This window comes from Salminus brasiliensis, chromosome 8, assembly GCF_030463535.1.
Source record: "Salminus brasiliensis chromosome 8, fSalBra1.hap2, whole genome shotgun sequence".
NCBI lineage: Eukaryota > Metazoa > Chordata > Actinopteri > Characiformes > Bryconidae > Salminus > Salminus brasiliensis.
Genome location: NC_132885.1, coordinates 8,780,281 through 8,795,902, shown reverse-complemented (window position 1 = coordinate 8,795,902; position 15,622 = coordinate 8,780,281). Strand labels below are relative to the sequence as shown.

The 15,622-nt window shown below is 45.5% G+C and overlaps 1 protein-coding gene across 10 annotated transcripts in view; it reads left to right on the top strand.

Annotated features, from left to right (window-relative positions):
- LOC140560885 (plakophilin-4-like) overlaps positions 1-15,622 on the top strand; it is a 155,881-nt gene that overhangs the window by 109,583 nt on the left and 30,676 nt on the right. For 6 of the 10 annotated variants that reach the window (XM_072685523.1, XM_072685524.1, XM_072685517.1 and 3 more), the window contains 2 exons: positions 167-190; positions 7,449-7,622. In XM_072685523.1, coding sequence (XP_072541624.1) covers positions 167-190; positions 7,449-7,622 — 198 coding nt within the window. The remainder of the gene's footprint in view (positions 1-166; positions 191-7,448; positions 7,623-15,622) is intronic. The other 4 variants (XM_072685522.1, XM_072685521.1, XM_072685516.1 and 1 more) reach the window with 3 other exon arrangements.

Sequence of the window (15,622 nt, the reverse complement as noted above, 5' to 3'; positions counted from 1 at the left end):
ATTAATTTTTTTGCTATTATTTATGTTTTTGTTGTTTTTTTTTTACTTTTATAATTTTTTAATCAATTTACTAGAAATTGAGGATATAATTAGTCCTTCACAGTAATCACTGATTTGTCTCAAAAGTGTTGCTTTTGTGTTCCTCCCTGCTCTCGGACGCCTTCAGATGGCCTGGCTGAAGACCTCCCAGGTGAAAACCTTATTTTTGTTGTTGCAGCCAGTCATTTCATGTTCATACATGTTCCCACACATCATCATCATCAGCCGCTTGATCTTTACAAAGTGGATTTAAGGCCTTTTTTATTGATGCATTAATGCCTGATGTTTGGCAGGCTTAGTCTGCTACTGTGATGGTGGTAACACAGAGTAAGAGGTCATCCACCTTTTCTGACCTGTTTCATCCTCTGTTGTCTTTCGTTTGCAAAGATATAACCATGACCTCCTCATCCAGACACACCTTTGTTTTCTGTAAGCTTGCATTGAACCGATGCTTGTGATGTTTTGCATGCTCAGGTTCTAAATCCTGTACCAACCCAGGCTTCTACTTTCAGCTGTGTGTCCAAAAGTTTTCAGACACCCTTTATAATCAGGGAGTTCATCAACTTGAAGGTGATCCCAGTTCAGGCATTGATTTGCACTCCATAGAAAATGCAATACAATGGGACGCTCTGGTGGTCACCATGCCCAGGGCCGGGTGTTGACTAGAGGGGTATACTGTAAGGCCAGCCAGCATTGGACTGTGGAGCAGTAGTTTTGGTAGTAGAGTTTGGGATCCAGAACTGATTGTCCAACATCAGTACCTGACCTCACTAATGCTCTTGAGCCCTAGGTTTACTATTCAGTTATCAGTCCTATTGCTGACACCATTAGGCATGATTTGATGGATATTTAGGTTAGTATATGTTGTGGAGCCCCACAGGGTTCAGTTCTGCAATGTTTCAAAATCGAGTGTAACGTCTTTTTCCAGCTGGTTTTCAGGATGAGCTGGTGTCTACAAACTTTTTGACACATAGTGTGAATAACAAAGGTCACGCTGTGGAATCTTAATCAGCTAAAATCTTCCTGCTGGTTGAATTGATGAATTTCTTTGTTGCCCTGTCAGCCGCAGATGTCAGATGACTGTTGAGCTGACAGGTTGTGTTGGAGGGTGTCAGTCTTGTCTGTATAGAGCTGCAGAAAAGCTCTGTTGTCTGTCTGTTGTCTGCTGCTTTAGTGCCTCACCATTAGCTGTTTATCATGTCTTTTTCAGGTGTTAATGGGTTAAATCAGGCATCCGTTTGATTGGGTAGCATGGTCCCCCTCTTGCTGAGGTGTGTGACATGGGAAGTAGTGTGGGTGACAAGGAAGTGCCAGACCGGAGTTTCCTGCTGATTCATTTGCATTTAGCTGACGAATCACACCTGAACTCTGATCTAGCCCTGAGCAACTCTCGCGCACTGTCAGCCCTCTCTCTCTCTCTCTCTCTCTCTCTCTCTCTCTCTCTCTCTCTCTCTCTCTCTCTCTCTCTCCCTCTCCCTCTCCCTCTCCCTCTCCCTCTCCCTCCCCTCTCGGTTTCTTGCCTCTCGCGTTTACTATACCTAGCCCTGTATCCCCCCTCTCTCTCCAATGTGCCTCTGCCTCCTGCCTCTCCTCCTACATCTTACACTCTCTCTCTCTCTCTCTCTCTCTCTCTTTGTGTGGTGCTGGTGCTGTGCCTAGGTCTATCGCTCTCCTCCTGCCCCCCTCTTGGTTCTTGCTCTCGTGCTTACTATACCTAGCCCTGTATCCCCCTCTCTCTCCAATGTGCCTCTGCCTCCTGCCTCTCCTCCTCCTTCTTTCTCTCTCTCTCTCTCTCTCTCTCTCTCTCACTCTCTCTCTCTCTCTCTCTCTCCTCTCTCTCTCTCTCTCTCTCTCTCTCTCTCTCTCTTCTCTCTCTCTCTCTCTCTCTCTTTCTCTCTCTTTCCCTCTTTGGGTTTCTTGCTCTCGCGCTTTTTTTTTTCTTTTCTTTTCTTTTCTTTTTTTTTTAGCTTTTATTTACTTATTTGTTTTTTAATATCTATACCTAGGCCTATATATCTCTTGCTCTCCTCTGTCCCAATCATCCTGCCTCTCTCCTTCTCTTTTCCTCTCTCGCTCTTGCACGCTCTCTCTCTCGCTCTCTCTCTCACTTTCTCTCTCTCGCTCTCTCTCTCTCTCGCTCTCTCTCTCTCTCTCCTCTCTCTCTCTCTCTCTCTCTCTCTCTCTCTCTCTCTCTCTCTCTCTCTCTCTCTTTCCTCTCCCTCCCTGTATTTTTTCCTCTGATGAAAAGAAATTGGTCCTGTAATGTTTCCTAATTCTCTCCACCTGGCTTTTGGAACCTGCACTAAACGTTCAGCTGCTTTAGGGTCTATATTTTTGGAACCCGTCTCCCTCTGTGGGGGGTTCAGCCTCTTTTTTTTAAGGTTTGTCTGGGGGAGCGTTGTGCAGTGCTCTCTGTTGCTGAAAGGCCAACATCTCGTTCTGTCTTTAGAGAAAATTCCAGTCAGCTGCATCCATTTAAGTGTGCTCCTTTAGTTTACTGGCTGTTTGTGCCAAAGGGCCTCCGCCTAACGCCACCAACGCCAAGAACAGTCAGCAGAGCCTTCAGCAGGAACAAATGAAGCCAGGCCACACTGGAGGATTTATTAGGCACTTGCACTAAGGCCTGTTTCTGCCAATAGCGGAAGATTTTCCTTCAGAGAGATGATCTGAGGGCGATGGCCCATGCTGAAATGGTGTGTGTGTGTGTGTGTGTGTGTGTGTGTGTGTGTGTGTGTGTGTGTGTGTGTGTGTGTTGTGTGTGGTGTGTGTGTGTGTGGTGTTGTGTGTGTAAGGGATGCTTGCTGACTGCTGTTGTCAGTGTGGCTTTGACTCAGCCTGCAGACGCCTGTGGGACTCCCGTCTTCCCCACAGCACGCTGGCGTCATAGGCAGCAAATTACCCAGAGTGCTTTTCTGCGCCGCGGCGATTGTGATGTGGTCGCTCTGCGGATCTGCAGGGGTTTTGTTTTCTCTGTCTCTCTGGTTTGGGGTCTCTGAGTGAAGACTCTTGCTCTGGTTAGGGGGTCTGAGTTGCATTAGGAACCAAGACATTTCTGTACTTTGTGTGTCTTTGTTTAGTTAGTGAAAAATATGGGGAACTTGAACAGAATAGCGTACTGTTCCCTGAAAGAACGTGTCCTGAGGAAAGGAGACCTTAACTGCTGTATTTACATTTAACCCTTACTTGTTTCTTGGTTTAAGTTCTGCCTTGCTTACACACATTTTTGAAATAAGTCAATTCAATCAATTCAAAAATCAATTCAACTTGGTCATTTTCTGTACTGTAGCATGTCCACGGATCTTATCTGGGGCTGCATGTTATTAAGGCTCAAATAGGATTTAAAATTATTTGATGTTGCGGGCGCTGCCGGGACCGTCTCGGAAACATTCCGGGCGCTGCCGGGAACGTCTCGGAAACATTCCGGGCGCTGCCGGGACCATCTCGGAACCACTTATGTGGTTTGAACAGTGTGATGTGAAGTATCAGATCTGTGTGTGTGGTTGTGTGTGGTTGTGTGTGGTTGTGTGTGGTTGTGTGTGGTTGTGTGTGGTTGTGTATAAGTTTGAGCAAGAGAGTGAGATGGGCACTTGTCACACTCTTGTAGAGTGTGCCCTTGTACACTGTTTCTCCGAGGCTGGAGAGGATGGCATTGACCTTGCTAAAGAAAACCTTATTACACACTCTTGAAAGTGAGGGCAGTGGCTGAGCGTGTCTCCAGTGAAGAGGCTCTTGACTGCTGATATGATTTGCCGCGCCTGGTTTGATGTGTCTGCAGTGATTCGTAGATGGAGGTCACAGAGGTCTCGGAGTCCTATCCTCTCAGATAGCAGAAAGTTCTGTGAGGAACACGGTGACGTCCTAGAGTGGCTTCGTCCTGCATCGTCCTGTAAGCTACTGAACTGTTCCAGAACTGTTCACTCAGGAGGCTGCAGGAACGACTCTGGAAGCTGCTGGATCTGCTCTGGAAGATTCTGGGAGCTTTTGGAACCATCTTGAAATATTCTGAAAGTTACTGGATCTGCTCTGATGCATTCAAGAAGCAGCTGGAGCTTTGGGAATTTTAGAAGTAATAGGAACGGTTTGGGAGCATTCTGGATGCTTCCGAAGCTTTTGTGGAATATTCCTAATTTTCTTGGATATTCTGGAATATTCATAATATTCTGAAACTTGCTGAAACTGTTCTTGAAGATTTTGCAAGCTTCTGGAGCTCTTCTAGAGCTTTCTGGAAGTTGCAGGAACTGTTTTAGGATGTTCCAGAGGTTGCTAAAGCTGATAAAGCTAAAGCTGAACATTTCCAATCTACTTATACTATTTTGGAATGTTACAGCCTCTGAAATGTGTTCTGGATGTTGCTGAATTGTTCTGGGAATTTTCCAAGTTTTTGGAGCTGTTGTAGAGCATTGTGGAAGCAGTTAGGACCTGCTAGGACTGTTCTGGAACTGGATGCATCAGGTCTTTGTGTTGCTGGAACAAGCCGTTGGAACTGTTCTGGGATGTTCTGGAAGCAGCCGGAACTGTTGTGGAACGTTTTCAGGAATTCCTCTACAAGTGTGTGCTTTGTTTGTGCTGTGGACACGGAGAGCTGTGGGTGGGCAAGACTGCTACAACCTGCCCCTGATGATCTCGCTTCTGTTTTTTCTCTTTCTACTTTGCTGTTTTCCATCGCATCCCTTTCCTCTCTCCTCTTCTCTGATTGTCTGTCGTCCTCTTCTTTTCTCTCCTGCGGTTTCTCCTCTGCGCTCTTTCTTTCCCTCATGCTCGAACGCGTTCTCCATTTTCCAACCCTCTCTGCTCTTGTTTGATTATGGAGGTGCAGTTTATTCTGCAGTGACTATAGAGTTTCACTGTTTCTCCAGGATTCAGAGGAGTGTGTGTGTGTGTGTGTGTGTGTGTGTGTGTGTGTGTGTGTGTGTGTGTGTGTGTGTGTGTGTGTGTGTGTGTGTGTGATCACAGCCTGTATTTCTTGTATCTCAGATCATACACTTCCATTTTAATTGTGTGTATGTGTTTGCTGATGGGTTTCTGCAGTCCCCCTGAGCTCCTGCATCACATCTGGACTGGAGATGCAGCCACAGTGCCGTTTTGCTTCACAGTGTCCCTCCGGAACTAACACACACACACACAACCTGCTGCTCCATCCCCTTGTGCCGTAAACTCACTTTTAATTTGCGTTTAGACCAAACTCTCATGCACAGATTCTCTTAAGCGCTTTCACAGAAATATGCAGAGCAGACCTTTTTCCTTTGTGAATGGCTCTACACACACACACACACACACACACACACACAGAGCTGTAATTTAAGCTGCAGTATTATGTATGACCTCATCTGGGTTTTCCCTGGCAGGTGAGACTGCACATTGGGAGAGAGGCCAGGAGTTGGTGTATTTCTCTTTAGCTGAAGAGGCTCTCTCGCTCTCTTTCTCTCTCTCTCACACACACACACACACACACACACACACACACACACACACACAAACACACACACACAAGCCTTCTGTTTTCTTCTCTTTCTCGTGTCCCTCGCTATGCATCAAAATGATTATGGCTGAGAGTCACTCCATTGCACCAGCTCCCCAAACAAACACACACACACACACACACACACACATACACACACACACAGTTTTTTAGGTTTGCTGTGTTGGCTCTCTTGCTCTCTTGCTATGCGGCACAATGCCTGTGTGTATGTGTGTGGGTTTGTGAGACCTGTGTGCAGTTATGCGATATTGATGAGTCTGATTCAAAGAATAGACTTTTTTTTCTTTCTTTTTTTTTAAACTGTTCATATCAGTTCTCACATTTTTTAATTTTTTGACCAAGCAGGAGTCTGGCAGTTGCTCTTTACATAGCATCTTAATTTAATGAGGAGTGAACCAATAGAAATGCTCCAAAAGGATTCGAATTTTTTTTTTTTCTCCTGTCAAGTTGGCTTTTTTTTTTGGTCCAACAGTGTCATCTGCTCAGTCAAACTGCTCCAGAGTTCACGTGACCACCTCTTTTGGTCAGACCAAGTTCTGGTCCTTTGATCCGGACTGCGGTCTGAGGCACCATTGAGCTGTGGAGCAGTGGAACTGTGTCCTCTGAAATGATGGTGCTCCATCCAATACTTTTAGGGTGAGGTGGGGATGAGGTGGAGTGGTGATCATCATCCAACATCCTGAAAGCAGCCTTGCTTTTGGAAGAAATAATGAATGAGCAGGTGTCTCAATACTTTTGTCCTTACAGTATATGTCATGAATGGAGGTTAAATTGTGAAAAGTCTTTGGACATAGAGTTTTTATATCTGCTACAGAGAGTTTGATTCATTTGGACCTCCTCTGTCAGTTCACTGGACAGACCAGCTGCTGTAAGAGAGTGATTGGTTCATGAGCAGAGTATCACTATTCTGCAGGCTGTTCTGGGCTTCTGCCTCCGGCTGTGTGGACCCAGCAGGAGGCCTGGGTTATACTGTACAATGGGAACTAGAGGCCGAGTGTTTGCTCTGCACCTTCAGCATGGCCCACGATTAGATGAAGGTCAATAATTCCTTATCCTCCTGTGCCAATCCGCCAGGTTAGGCCATGCTAACGTCACTGGCTGCGAGTCAGAGACTCTTTTCAATTAAAGCTTTAGCAGCTTGGCGTGCAGAACGTGAGTAGGGTGGATAAACTGATTTAGGGTTTTCTTTTTTCTTTTTTTTTTCCTCACTGGAAAGCCTTTGATATTTTTTTTTTCTTCCTGACTGTATGTGAGGGATTTCCGTGTGTTAGCGTGTAGTGCTCTCTGCCCTGTTGTTGGCGCAGAGGGTTGTGAGGATTAGCTGTGTCAGTCTGGGAGCTCCTCTCTGCAGGCACTCTGTGGCCCTGTCCTTATTCAAACCAGGCTCCCTTCTCCAAGAGCACTTGTGTTTTCAGTGGTGCTGGATGAGACTGCTGGATGTTTTCTCAGTATATTTTTAATACTTTCATTCTTTATCAACCCTGAAAATGGCCACTGGTTGGCATTGGGGTGCCCCAGGTAATGCGTGTGCATGTGCCACACAGCTTCATGGGCTTGGGGTTGTGGGTTCGCTCTTTGGACTAGTGTGTTCTCCTGGGTTTTCTCTGGGTACACTGCTTTCCTCCCATACATTATGGCTGGATTGGCATTGCTAAATCGCCCCTAGTTGTGAGTGTGTGTAAGTGAATGAGGGTGGGTCATACCCTGCGATGGACTGGCGCCCTGTCACTCAGGGGGTGTTCCTGTCTTGCGCCCAATGATTCCGGGTAGGCTCTGGGCCCACTTTTAATGCCTGATGACTCAAAGATGAGTAAACCCTGTTCCCTAAACGTGTCCGCTCATACTCTAGCAGAGAGCTTGATCCAGCACTAGAGCAGGGTGTGATTTGGGACAGAGCTCCGTCTCATTCCGACTGTTTCTCTGCTCTCAGCAGGTCTACGAGCGTCCTACGCGAGTCAGCACAGCCATCATGGACCCGACCTCCGCTCGACCGTGTCTCCAGACCGTCACATTGGACCTATCTACGAGGACCGCGCCTTCCAGGGGCCACTCTACCGCAGCCCCAGCCACGTCACACACAGTTCCCTCTACAGGTCACCCTCAGGTCAGCATTTTCCTGCTGTTTACAGATTTGATTGAGCCTCAAAAGGCTCTCTGATAGCTGCCATAGAAGAACAACTTTCGGTTCCATGAGGAACCATGTTTTTGATAGAGATGAGTGAGTGTGAAGAACCTTTTTAAAGGTGTAAATGAACTTTGCTTGATGTGAAGTTCATGTTTATCACACTTTCTGTTACAAACACGGTTCCTTATGGAACTAAAAGTGGTTTTTCTGTGGCGTTACTCATAGAGCCATTTGAAGCACCGGAATTTTGAAGGATGTGCTCGTCACTTGTGAATTCCAGCAAACGGTAGTTAATTAAACACAAGTAAAGGTAAAGGTGCACGTATTTGTCACTGTACAGTGTGGACTGTACAGCGAAATGTGTCCTCCGCATTTAACCCATCTGGTAGTGAACACACTCACACACACACATGTGTTAGGGGCAGTGAGTACACACACACACCCAGAGCGGTGGGCAGCCAACTCCAGCGCCCGGGGAGCAGAGAGGGTAAAGGGCCTTGCTCAAGGGCCCAACAGTGGCAGCTTGCCGAGCCCGGGAATCGAACCCACAACCCTGTTATCGATATCCCGGCGCTCTAACCGCTGAGCCACCACTGCCCCAGTTATAGTAGTTAGTTTATTTGAGTTGGTGAATGAACTTGGTGCAGAGGAGGTTGGATGCTAAAAATGAGGACTGAAAACATAACATACAGGAAAACCTGCTTAGGCCGTCACACCAACTACAGAATGATGACGTGACTTCAGAGGTCTGTACGCCCCTCGCCCTCTTCTGAAGCTCTCTCGTTTATCATCTTTCGTGGAAGCCACGGTCAACAGAACTAGGCCTCTGGGTGTGTCTTATCAGAGTGAAGCAGCCGAGGAGAGGGAACAGGTGCACTCTGCAAACATCCATGCTCAGATTATATATTTCTTATAATATCAGCCATAACATTAATACCACCTGCCTAATATTGAGTTAGGTCCCCCTTGTGCCGCCATACCAGATCTGACCGTTCGAGGCATGGACTCCACAAGACCTGTGGTATCTGGCACCAAGACGTTAGCAGCAGATCCTGTAATTTGTAAGACGGGGCCTCCATGGTTTGCATCAGTGTCTCTTAGGTGCCAATGACCCGGTCACTGGTTCACTGGTTCACTGTCGGTGGACCACTTTAAGCATGTAATGGCCACTGCATACCGTAACACCCCACAAGACCTGCCCAATGTTTTGGAGATGTTCTGAACCAGTGGTGTAGCCATCACATTGAGGCCCTGGCTCAGATTCTTATGCTTAATGTTTTTCACCTCACCTGTTGGTGGTGTTAATGTATAATGATGCATATTTTTACTTTGACTCCTGCAGTTGCACAAGTGTATCTCAGTAGCTGTAAAACATAAAGCAGCAGTTAATATTAATGCAGTAAGCCCTGTCTTATGACACACATATACCCTATAAGAGTATCGTCGCTGTCCAATAAAAAACATGCATCTCCAAAATAATGACCTACAGAAGGCAAAAATCATCTTAACCAGACTTTACTTGTAAAGTAAAAGCTTATTCCAAGACATTTGGAGCATTTCTATTGGTCTGTTCATCTAGAATGGTTCACACAGTGTACAGAGCATATACAGGGTTCAAACCATGGGGGAAACTAAAGGCGGACAGGAGCGACATGCCGTTACAGCTGTTGAGAGAGATGTGCTGAAGCTAAAGCTGAAGTAGATGCTAATGTAATTACACAAGCTGTGCTACTGTAGTCCATCTGTAACAGTGACTGCATCACCAGTACTTACTTTATTACATAGATCAAACAGTTATTAAAGACCATAATATCAACCATCGAACCTTACCTGTCTGTGCATGAGTGTCAGGTGATCTGGGCCTCCAGCACTGGATAGGTGTCAGTGTGTAGTGTGCGTTAGGTGGTTATTGGTGGCTGTGTGTGTAATGCAGGCTGATTGCCAGTGCGTGTGTGTGTGTGTGTGTGTGTGTGTTATTACAGGCTGTGAGTAGCTCTGGTGCAGGTTGTCTCGCTGGGTAAAGCAGACTGTAGGTGTGCTGAGGAGCAGTGAGGCGGTCTCAGGAGATGTTTGTTGAAACAAGCATATTTTAGTCATTCATCATGTGTGGGTGTGAGCAGGCGGCTCTTATGTGTGGACGTGACCTGTGTGTTTGTGTGTGCGCGTGCCTCCACCCGCCCACCCGCCCGCACACGCGTGTGTGTGTGTGTGTGTGTGTGTGTGTGTGTGTGTGTGTGTGTGTGTGAGAGAGAGAGATGTTAATGGCTCAGGTGCAGTGTGCCCTCTCTCTCTTATCCCAAGGGAACACAGTGTTCTTCAAAAACATCTTTTCTTCTCAGTCTGTGATCGAGAGACACTAACGGGGAGAGAGACAGGGAGAGAGAGACAGGGAGAGAGAGACAGGGACAGGGAGAGAGAGAGAGAGAGAGTGAGAGAGTGAGAGAGAGCGAGGCAAAATGAGTCCATTATGTGAGTAGCACATCACTAACAGCCGAAGGGGACAGCGATGGAAGTCCACTACGTCACAGAGCATTCTGGGAACTCTTCAGCTTTCAGTATTCAGCACACAGTTTAGATCAGCACACCAATCAGGCTCTCTCGCGCACGCCCTGTCTCGCACTCTTTCACTTTTTTTAAAGAGAGAGAGAGAGAGAGAGAGAGAGCGAGAGAGCGAGAGAGAGAAAAGATAGATAGAGCGCGCACGCTCTCTCTCTCTCGTCTAGGAAGGAGGAAAAGAGAGATGAGAGAGGGAGAGAACTCGCGTGCTGTCTCTCGTCTATCTTTTCCTCCTTCGTCTCTGTCTCTCTCTGTCTCCTCTATCCTTTCATCTTGTCTGTCTCTCTCTCTCCTCTTTCCTCCTTTATCTTTCTTTCCCTCTCCCTTGCTTGCGCTCTCTTCTACTTAGTGTCTTGCACCCTCGCGCTCTCTTTTTCCTTACTTCCATCTTCTTTTCCTGCCCCTCTCTCGCTCTTGCATTCACCCCCAAATACCTGAGATTCTCTCCCTCTACTCCTGTCTGTTGCCTCTCTCTCTCTCTCTCTCTCTCTCTCTCTCTCTCTCTCTCTCTCTCTCTCTCTCTCTCTCTCTCTCTCTCTCTCTCTCTCTCTCTCTCTCTCTCTCCCTCCCTCTCTCCCTCTCCCTCTTGCATTCTCTTCCTCAGTCTATCTCTTGCACTCTCTTCCCCTCCCATGTCTAGACCCATCTATGGCCCATCCTCTTCTGCTACCTGTCTTTTCCTATCCTCCAGCCTCTCTCTCTCTCTCTCTCTCTCTCTCTCTCTCTCTCTCTCTCTCTCCCTCTCCCTCTTCCTCAGTCTATCTCTTGCACTCTCTTCCCCTCCCATGTCTAGACCCATCTATGGCCCATCCTCTTCTGCTACCTGTCTTTTCCTATCCTCCAGCCTCTCTCTCTCTCTCTCTCATGCTGATAGGTTTGTTAATAAGGGAGCCTGAAGTCGACCCTTCAGCAAGTGCTCAGGATGTGTTTACACTTCATGCCAGAGGAAGGGTGAAGAGAGAAAAGGCTATTTAGGGCTCTTTGCCAGAATGCCAGAACGCACCTCATCACAAACAAGTCCACTCCGCTGCTGAGGCGCTGCTCTTTCTCATGGTGTGAAATTAAATCCTCATGGCTTCTTTAATCAGACCAGGCGCCACACAAGCTTCTGTAGACGAACTCTCTTCAGACGCGCTCAGGTCCGATGTGGTTCAGATCAGCTGGAATAAATACAGTCTTTATCCTAAATCCAGCAGTAAAGCAGCGTGATAGACGGCATAGTGCTGCACGCCGTGATCATGATGTGCATGCATATATCGGCGCTGTCATGCAAAAAAAAACAAGTATCTCCAATAAGGAGTAAAATGTGATGTAAAGTATTTCTATCTGCCTGTTTCTGATGAAATTTTGACACAATGTAAATAACAAGTGCCAGATTCAAGGTTTTTACCTGACCGCGCTTCTGTGCAAAGTCGTCACAGAGATGCTCGCGCAACCAGGGGGCAGAGAGCAGCCGAAAGCTACACTAGAGAGCAAAAATTACCACAAGGTTTTGTGCAGTAAACTGGAGCAACTGCAGAGAAGCTGGATGGAAAATGTTTAATATCCTGAGGGGATCACTTCCCTTTGCCTAGTCATAAAAAATGAAAAACAAGCAAAAGATCCAACTCTGAAACTGTAGTTTAATATTGAATCAACAAAACTTCATAACCTGTGCGACATCTACGTTGAACAGAGCAGCTGGCTGACGTTACAACCTACTGACTGCCTGTGTTTACAAAGCACTTATGCCCCCTGGCTGCATGCGCCCCCAGTAGTGTTTGTTAACAGGATACCCTTCTATATGTGAATTAGTGGTTCAGTGCAGAAACATGGCAGAAATGTGAAGGCTGTGTTTTTCAATCTGCAAGACAGAACATATCTCCTTGTACTTCTAAACACAAATGTGCCTAAAGCCTAATTGTTGAAGAGACACCTTCTTAATGGTGTCAAAAGATTTAATTCCATGTCATTTTGGGGCATTTTTATTGGTCCATTCATCAGGAAATGTTGATACAGTGTAAAGAACCACTGCCAGATTGCCAGGTTGTCCAAAACTGTCCTACTGTCCTTGTGATTTAATGTTTGGCTTTCCACAAGAAAACAAACCCAGTCATCTCTACAATAAGATATATAATAATGCATGCATATTGACATCATTTAAGCCCAAATAATTGACCTCAGTTCAAGCTCACAGATCAGTGTAATTTTTATTATATTTACACACCTGACATGGAAAATCCTTCTCTTATAGGATGCTGTAATACAGGGAACTGTGGCAAGGTGCTGTCTTTCATTCCTGCCAAAATTCCTTACAGTGCATGACCGAAGTCTTGCTATATTTGCCCCGAGGGAAAGACACACACACACGCACACACACACACGCACACACACACGCACCACGTGTCCAAATATTTTCTCAGCTGGAACTCTGCCCTCTCATATCTGCCTGCATGTATGAAAAGCCTGTGTGTGAGACTGAACCTAAATAAGCAGTGTATGTTTAGTGTATTTTAGGTATCTGAGCTAAATATCCACTACTGATTTAGGAGCAGCTGATTTAAAGCAGCATTATGTAGCAAGTTTACCTGAAAATAACGGCTTCAGAATCGTGTGGATTCTCAGCTGACTGTAACCCGACAGAATAGCGTCTCTGTCATTGCCAATCCAGGCTGGAGCGCTGCTACTGCTCTGTGGAGCTGCAGGAGACCTCTCTCCAGAACTGTGTAACGCATGTCCTGTAGTATTACACTACCGCCTCGGTCCTCATGCTTCTATCTCTTAGTATAGATGCCGCTTCTGTACCTCTTAGCTTGTCAACAAATGCCTGTGTATAGCTGCCCGTGAGGCAGGGCCAATGTACCGTTTGCATTTGCGAGTCTAGCAATTCTCGCATAATGCTGCTTTAACATTTGTTCAGTTTGTAGATGGATTGTGTGATTTTCTGTTGACTATGGATGAAGACTGACCTGCTGCTGAAATTATTTGCGTTTGATGGATCATGTGATTACCTTGTTTCATCTAAAGGCGTGTCTTTACGTGTAGTTAGGTTCCCTTGGTACGGACCGAGCAAGAAAATAATGCATTGATGTCTGGTCTGCTTTGCGTTCATATTCACATATTTGCAATCAAACCAATAGTGGAAAAAAGATGACGTATGACAAGTAGAGGCCTGCATAAGGCGGGCGTCTCAGCGGGACCTGTGATAACAAGCGTCTTAAACAAATACTCACTACCACACTACTACACAGTGTCTCAAAACTAGCCGGCATCAGAACAGCATTCATTAGTGTAGTTGCCTCAGTTAAGGTAGGACTAGCGTCTTAAACAAATACTTCAAATCTAACCACTGGATCCTAAAACCTGGCTTATTAACTTACTTTGTCTTTATCAATATTAACCCACGATTCTGATAAAGCATGCGTGTGTGATTTGGGATGCAGCCACAGGGACGTTAAATTGTACAGCTTTAATGTGCGTCGTTCTATGAACAATTCAGCATCCTTGTGGCTGTATCCCAAATCACACCTTAACTGAGGCGACTACACTGATGAATGCTGTTCTAATGCTGGCTAGTTTTGAGACTCTATAGTAATAGTTTATTAGGGGTGGTCTGCTGGCTGCCTGTTGTCTCTGCGATGTCGGAATTGCTAAAGCCGGTGATGTGAGGATGGAATGGGGTGATATATGTGTGATGCTTCGCACAGTAGGTAAGGATATTAGTTGTGTGTATATGAGTGTTTCGTCTCGTTCTCTGCAATGTGACTGACCCACTCTGAGTCACATGACCCATCACTGGGCAGGATCCAGGGGTACTGGGCCGTATTACAGCAGTGACGCAAGTGGAGAGAGAAAGAGTAATTATTTAAGAATGAAGATTCAGCCAAGATGCTCACAGACTAAATATTTGAAGGTTTGGCAGGATGGAAGGTGTGTGTGTGTGTGTGTGTGTGTGTGTGCGCACATGTCATTCAGGATGTTCAAGGACAACTTAGAAAATAACAGTGATCTGTCTTTTTCTGTACGGGGTGCAATGTGTGTGTGTGGGGGGGTGCGGGGGGGTGTTCTTTTTTCTAAACTGCATATGGAACATATTACACTGAGGGTCTTACAGACAGTGGCATGGTAAAGTTTGGGCATGACTGGTCAAAATATCTGTAAATAATTAAGCAAGTGAAATATGACCTGATTTCCAAATGGCATGAAATTACAGCTGACATTTCTTTAATATTTAAGCAAGATTACTTTATTTCCAAGAAAGGAAAAAGAAACCAAAAGCATAAGTTTGGGTACCCTGCAATGGTCCGTACTTAACATCCTGTTTTGTTCTTGTTTGGGTGATTTTTGCCTTTTCTTCAGTGCAGAAAGCTTTTTTTTCTGTAGAATTCTTAGGCTGTCTTGTTGCACTGCTCTTTTGTAGTCCGTCCACTAAGGCAGGGTGATATAGTATTTTTTTTTTTTTGAAGACATTTTAACTATATACAACATGTATTGCAATATTTTGTCTGGCAGATGGAATGTCCCAGGATACGCCAATTTTAAACACTGCTGTCCGAACACTGTCCCGTACTCAGTACAGTGATTCATATTTAAAATGTGCTGCACTTTATCCACTTCAACAGGACTGATTACACTCTTTCTAATGCAGCGCACAGTTGGTCAGTGTTCTTTAAGGACTGATGATATACTCAAAAAGTATAATGTGTATCATAGTAAGCTGAAAATATCGCCATATTGCTCACCCCACATATTGCCCACAGATTTTCAGTTATGTTTAGGTCGGGGGATTATGAAAGGGCTATGGCACAAACCTTTAGCTTGAGCCTCTTGAGGAAGTCCACAGTGGATTCTGAGGGGTGTGTAGGATCATGGTCCTGCTTTAGAAGTCATCCTTGTTTCAGCTTCAGCGTTTTTTTCAGCTTCAGCTGTCCACTCTTGTGCTTAAAAGTTGGAAAGGTGTTCTTTTCATAAAAATTTGCATCCAGTCCAGAAGTTATTTCCAAAATGGGTGAGACTTTAGGGTGGAGATGTTTAGTGGTGATGGTGAACAAAAGCTTTTCTTCTGATGTCTTTTCCGTTATGGTTATATTTGTGCATTTGTGAAATTTGCTTTTTGTAATATATAGAATGTAACTTTAACACCACTGACAGATGAAGTAAAAACACTGATTATCTTTACCTCCTGACAAGGGCTGGATATATTAAGCAGCTATTGAACAGTCAGTTCTTGAAGGTGATGAGGTGTTAAAAGCCGTGAAAATGGGCAGGCATAAGAATCTGAGCGAAATTGTGATGGCTCAATGCAGGTCTTGTGGGCTGTATCTGCTATGCAGTGATCAGTACATACCAAAAGGGGCCCAGGAAAAGACAACCGGTGAACTCATGTAGTGGTTAATTGATGTGATCCATGGAGGCCCCACCTCACAACTTGCAGGATTTAAAGG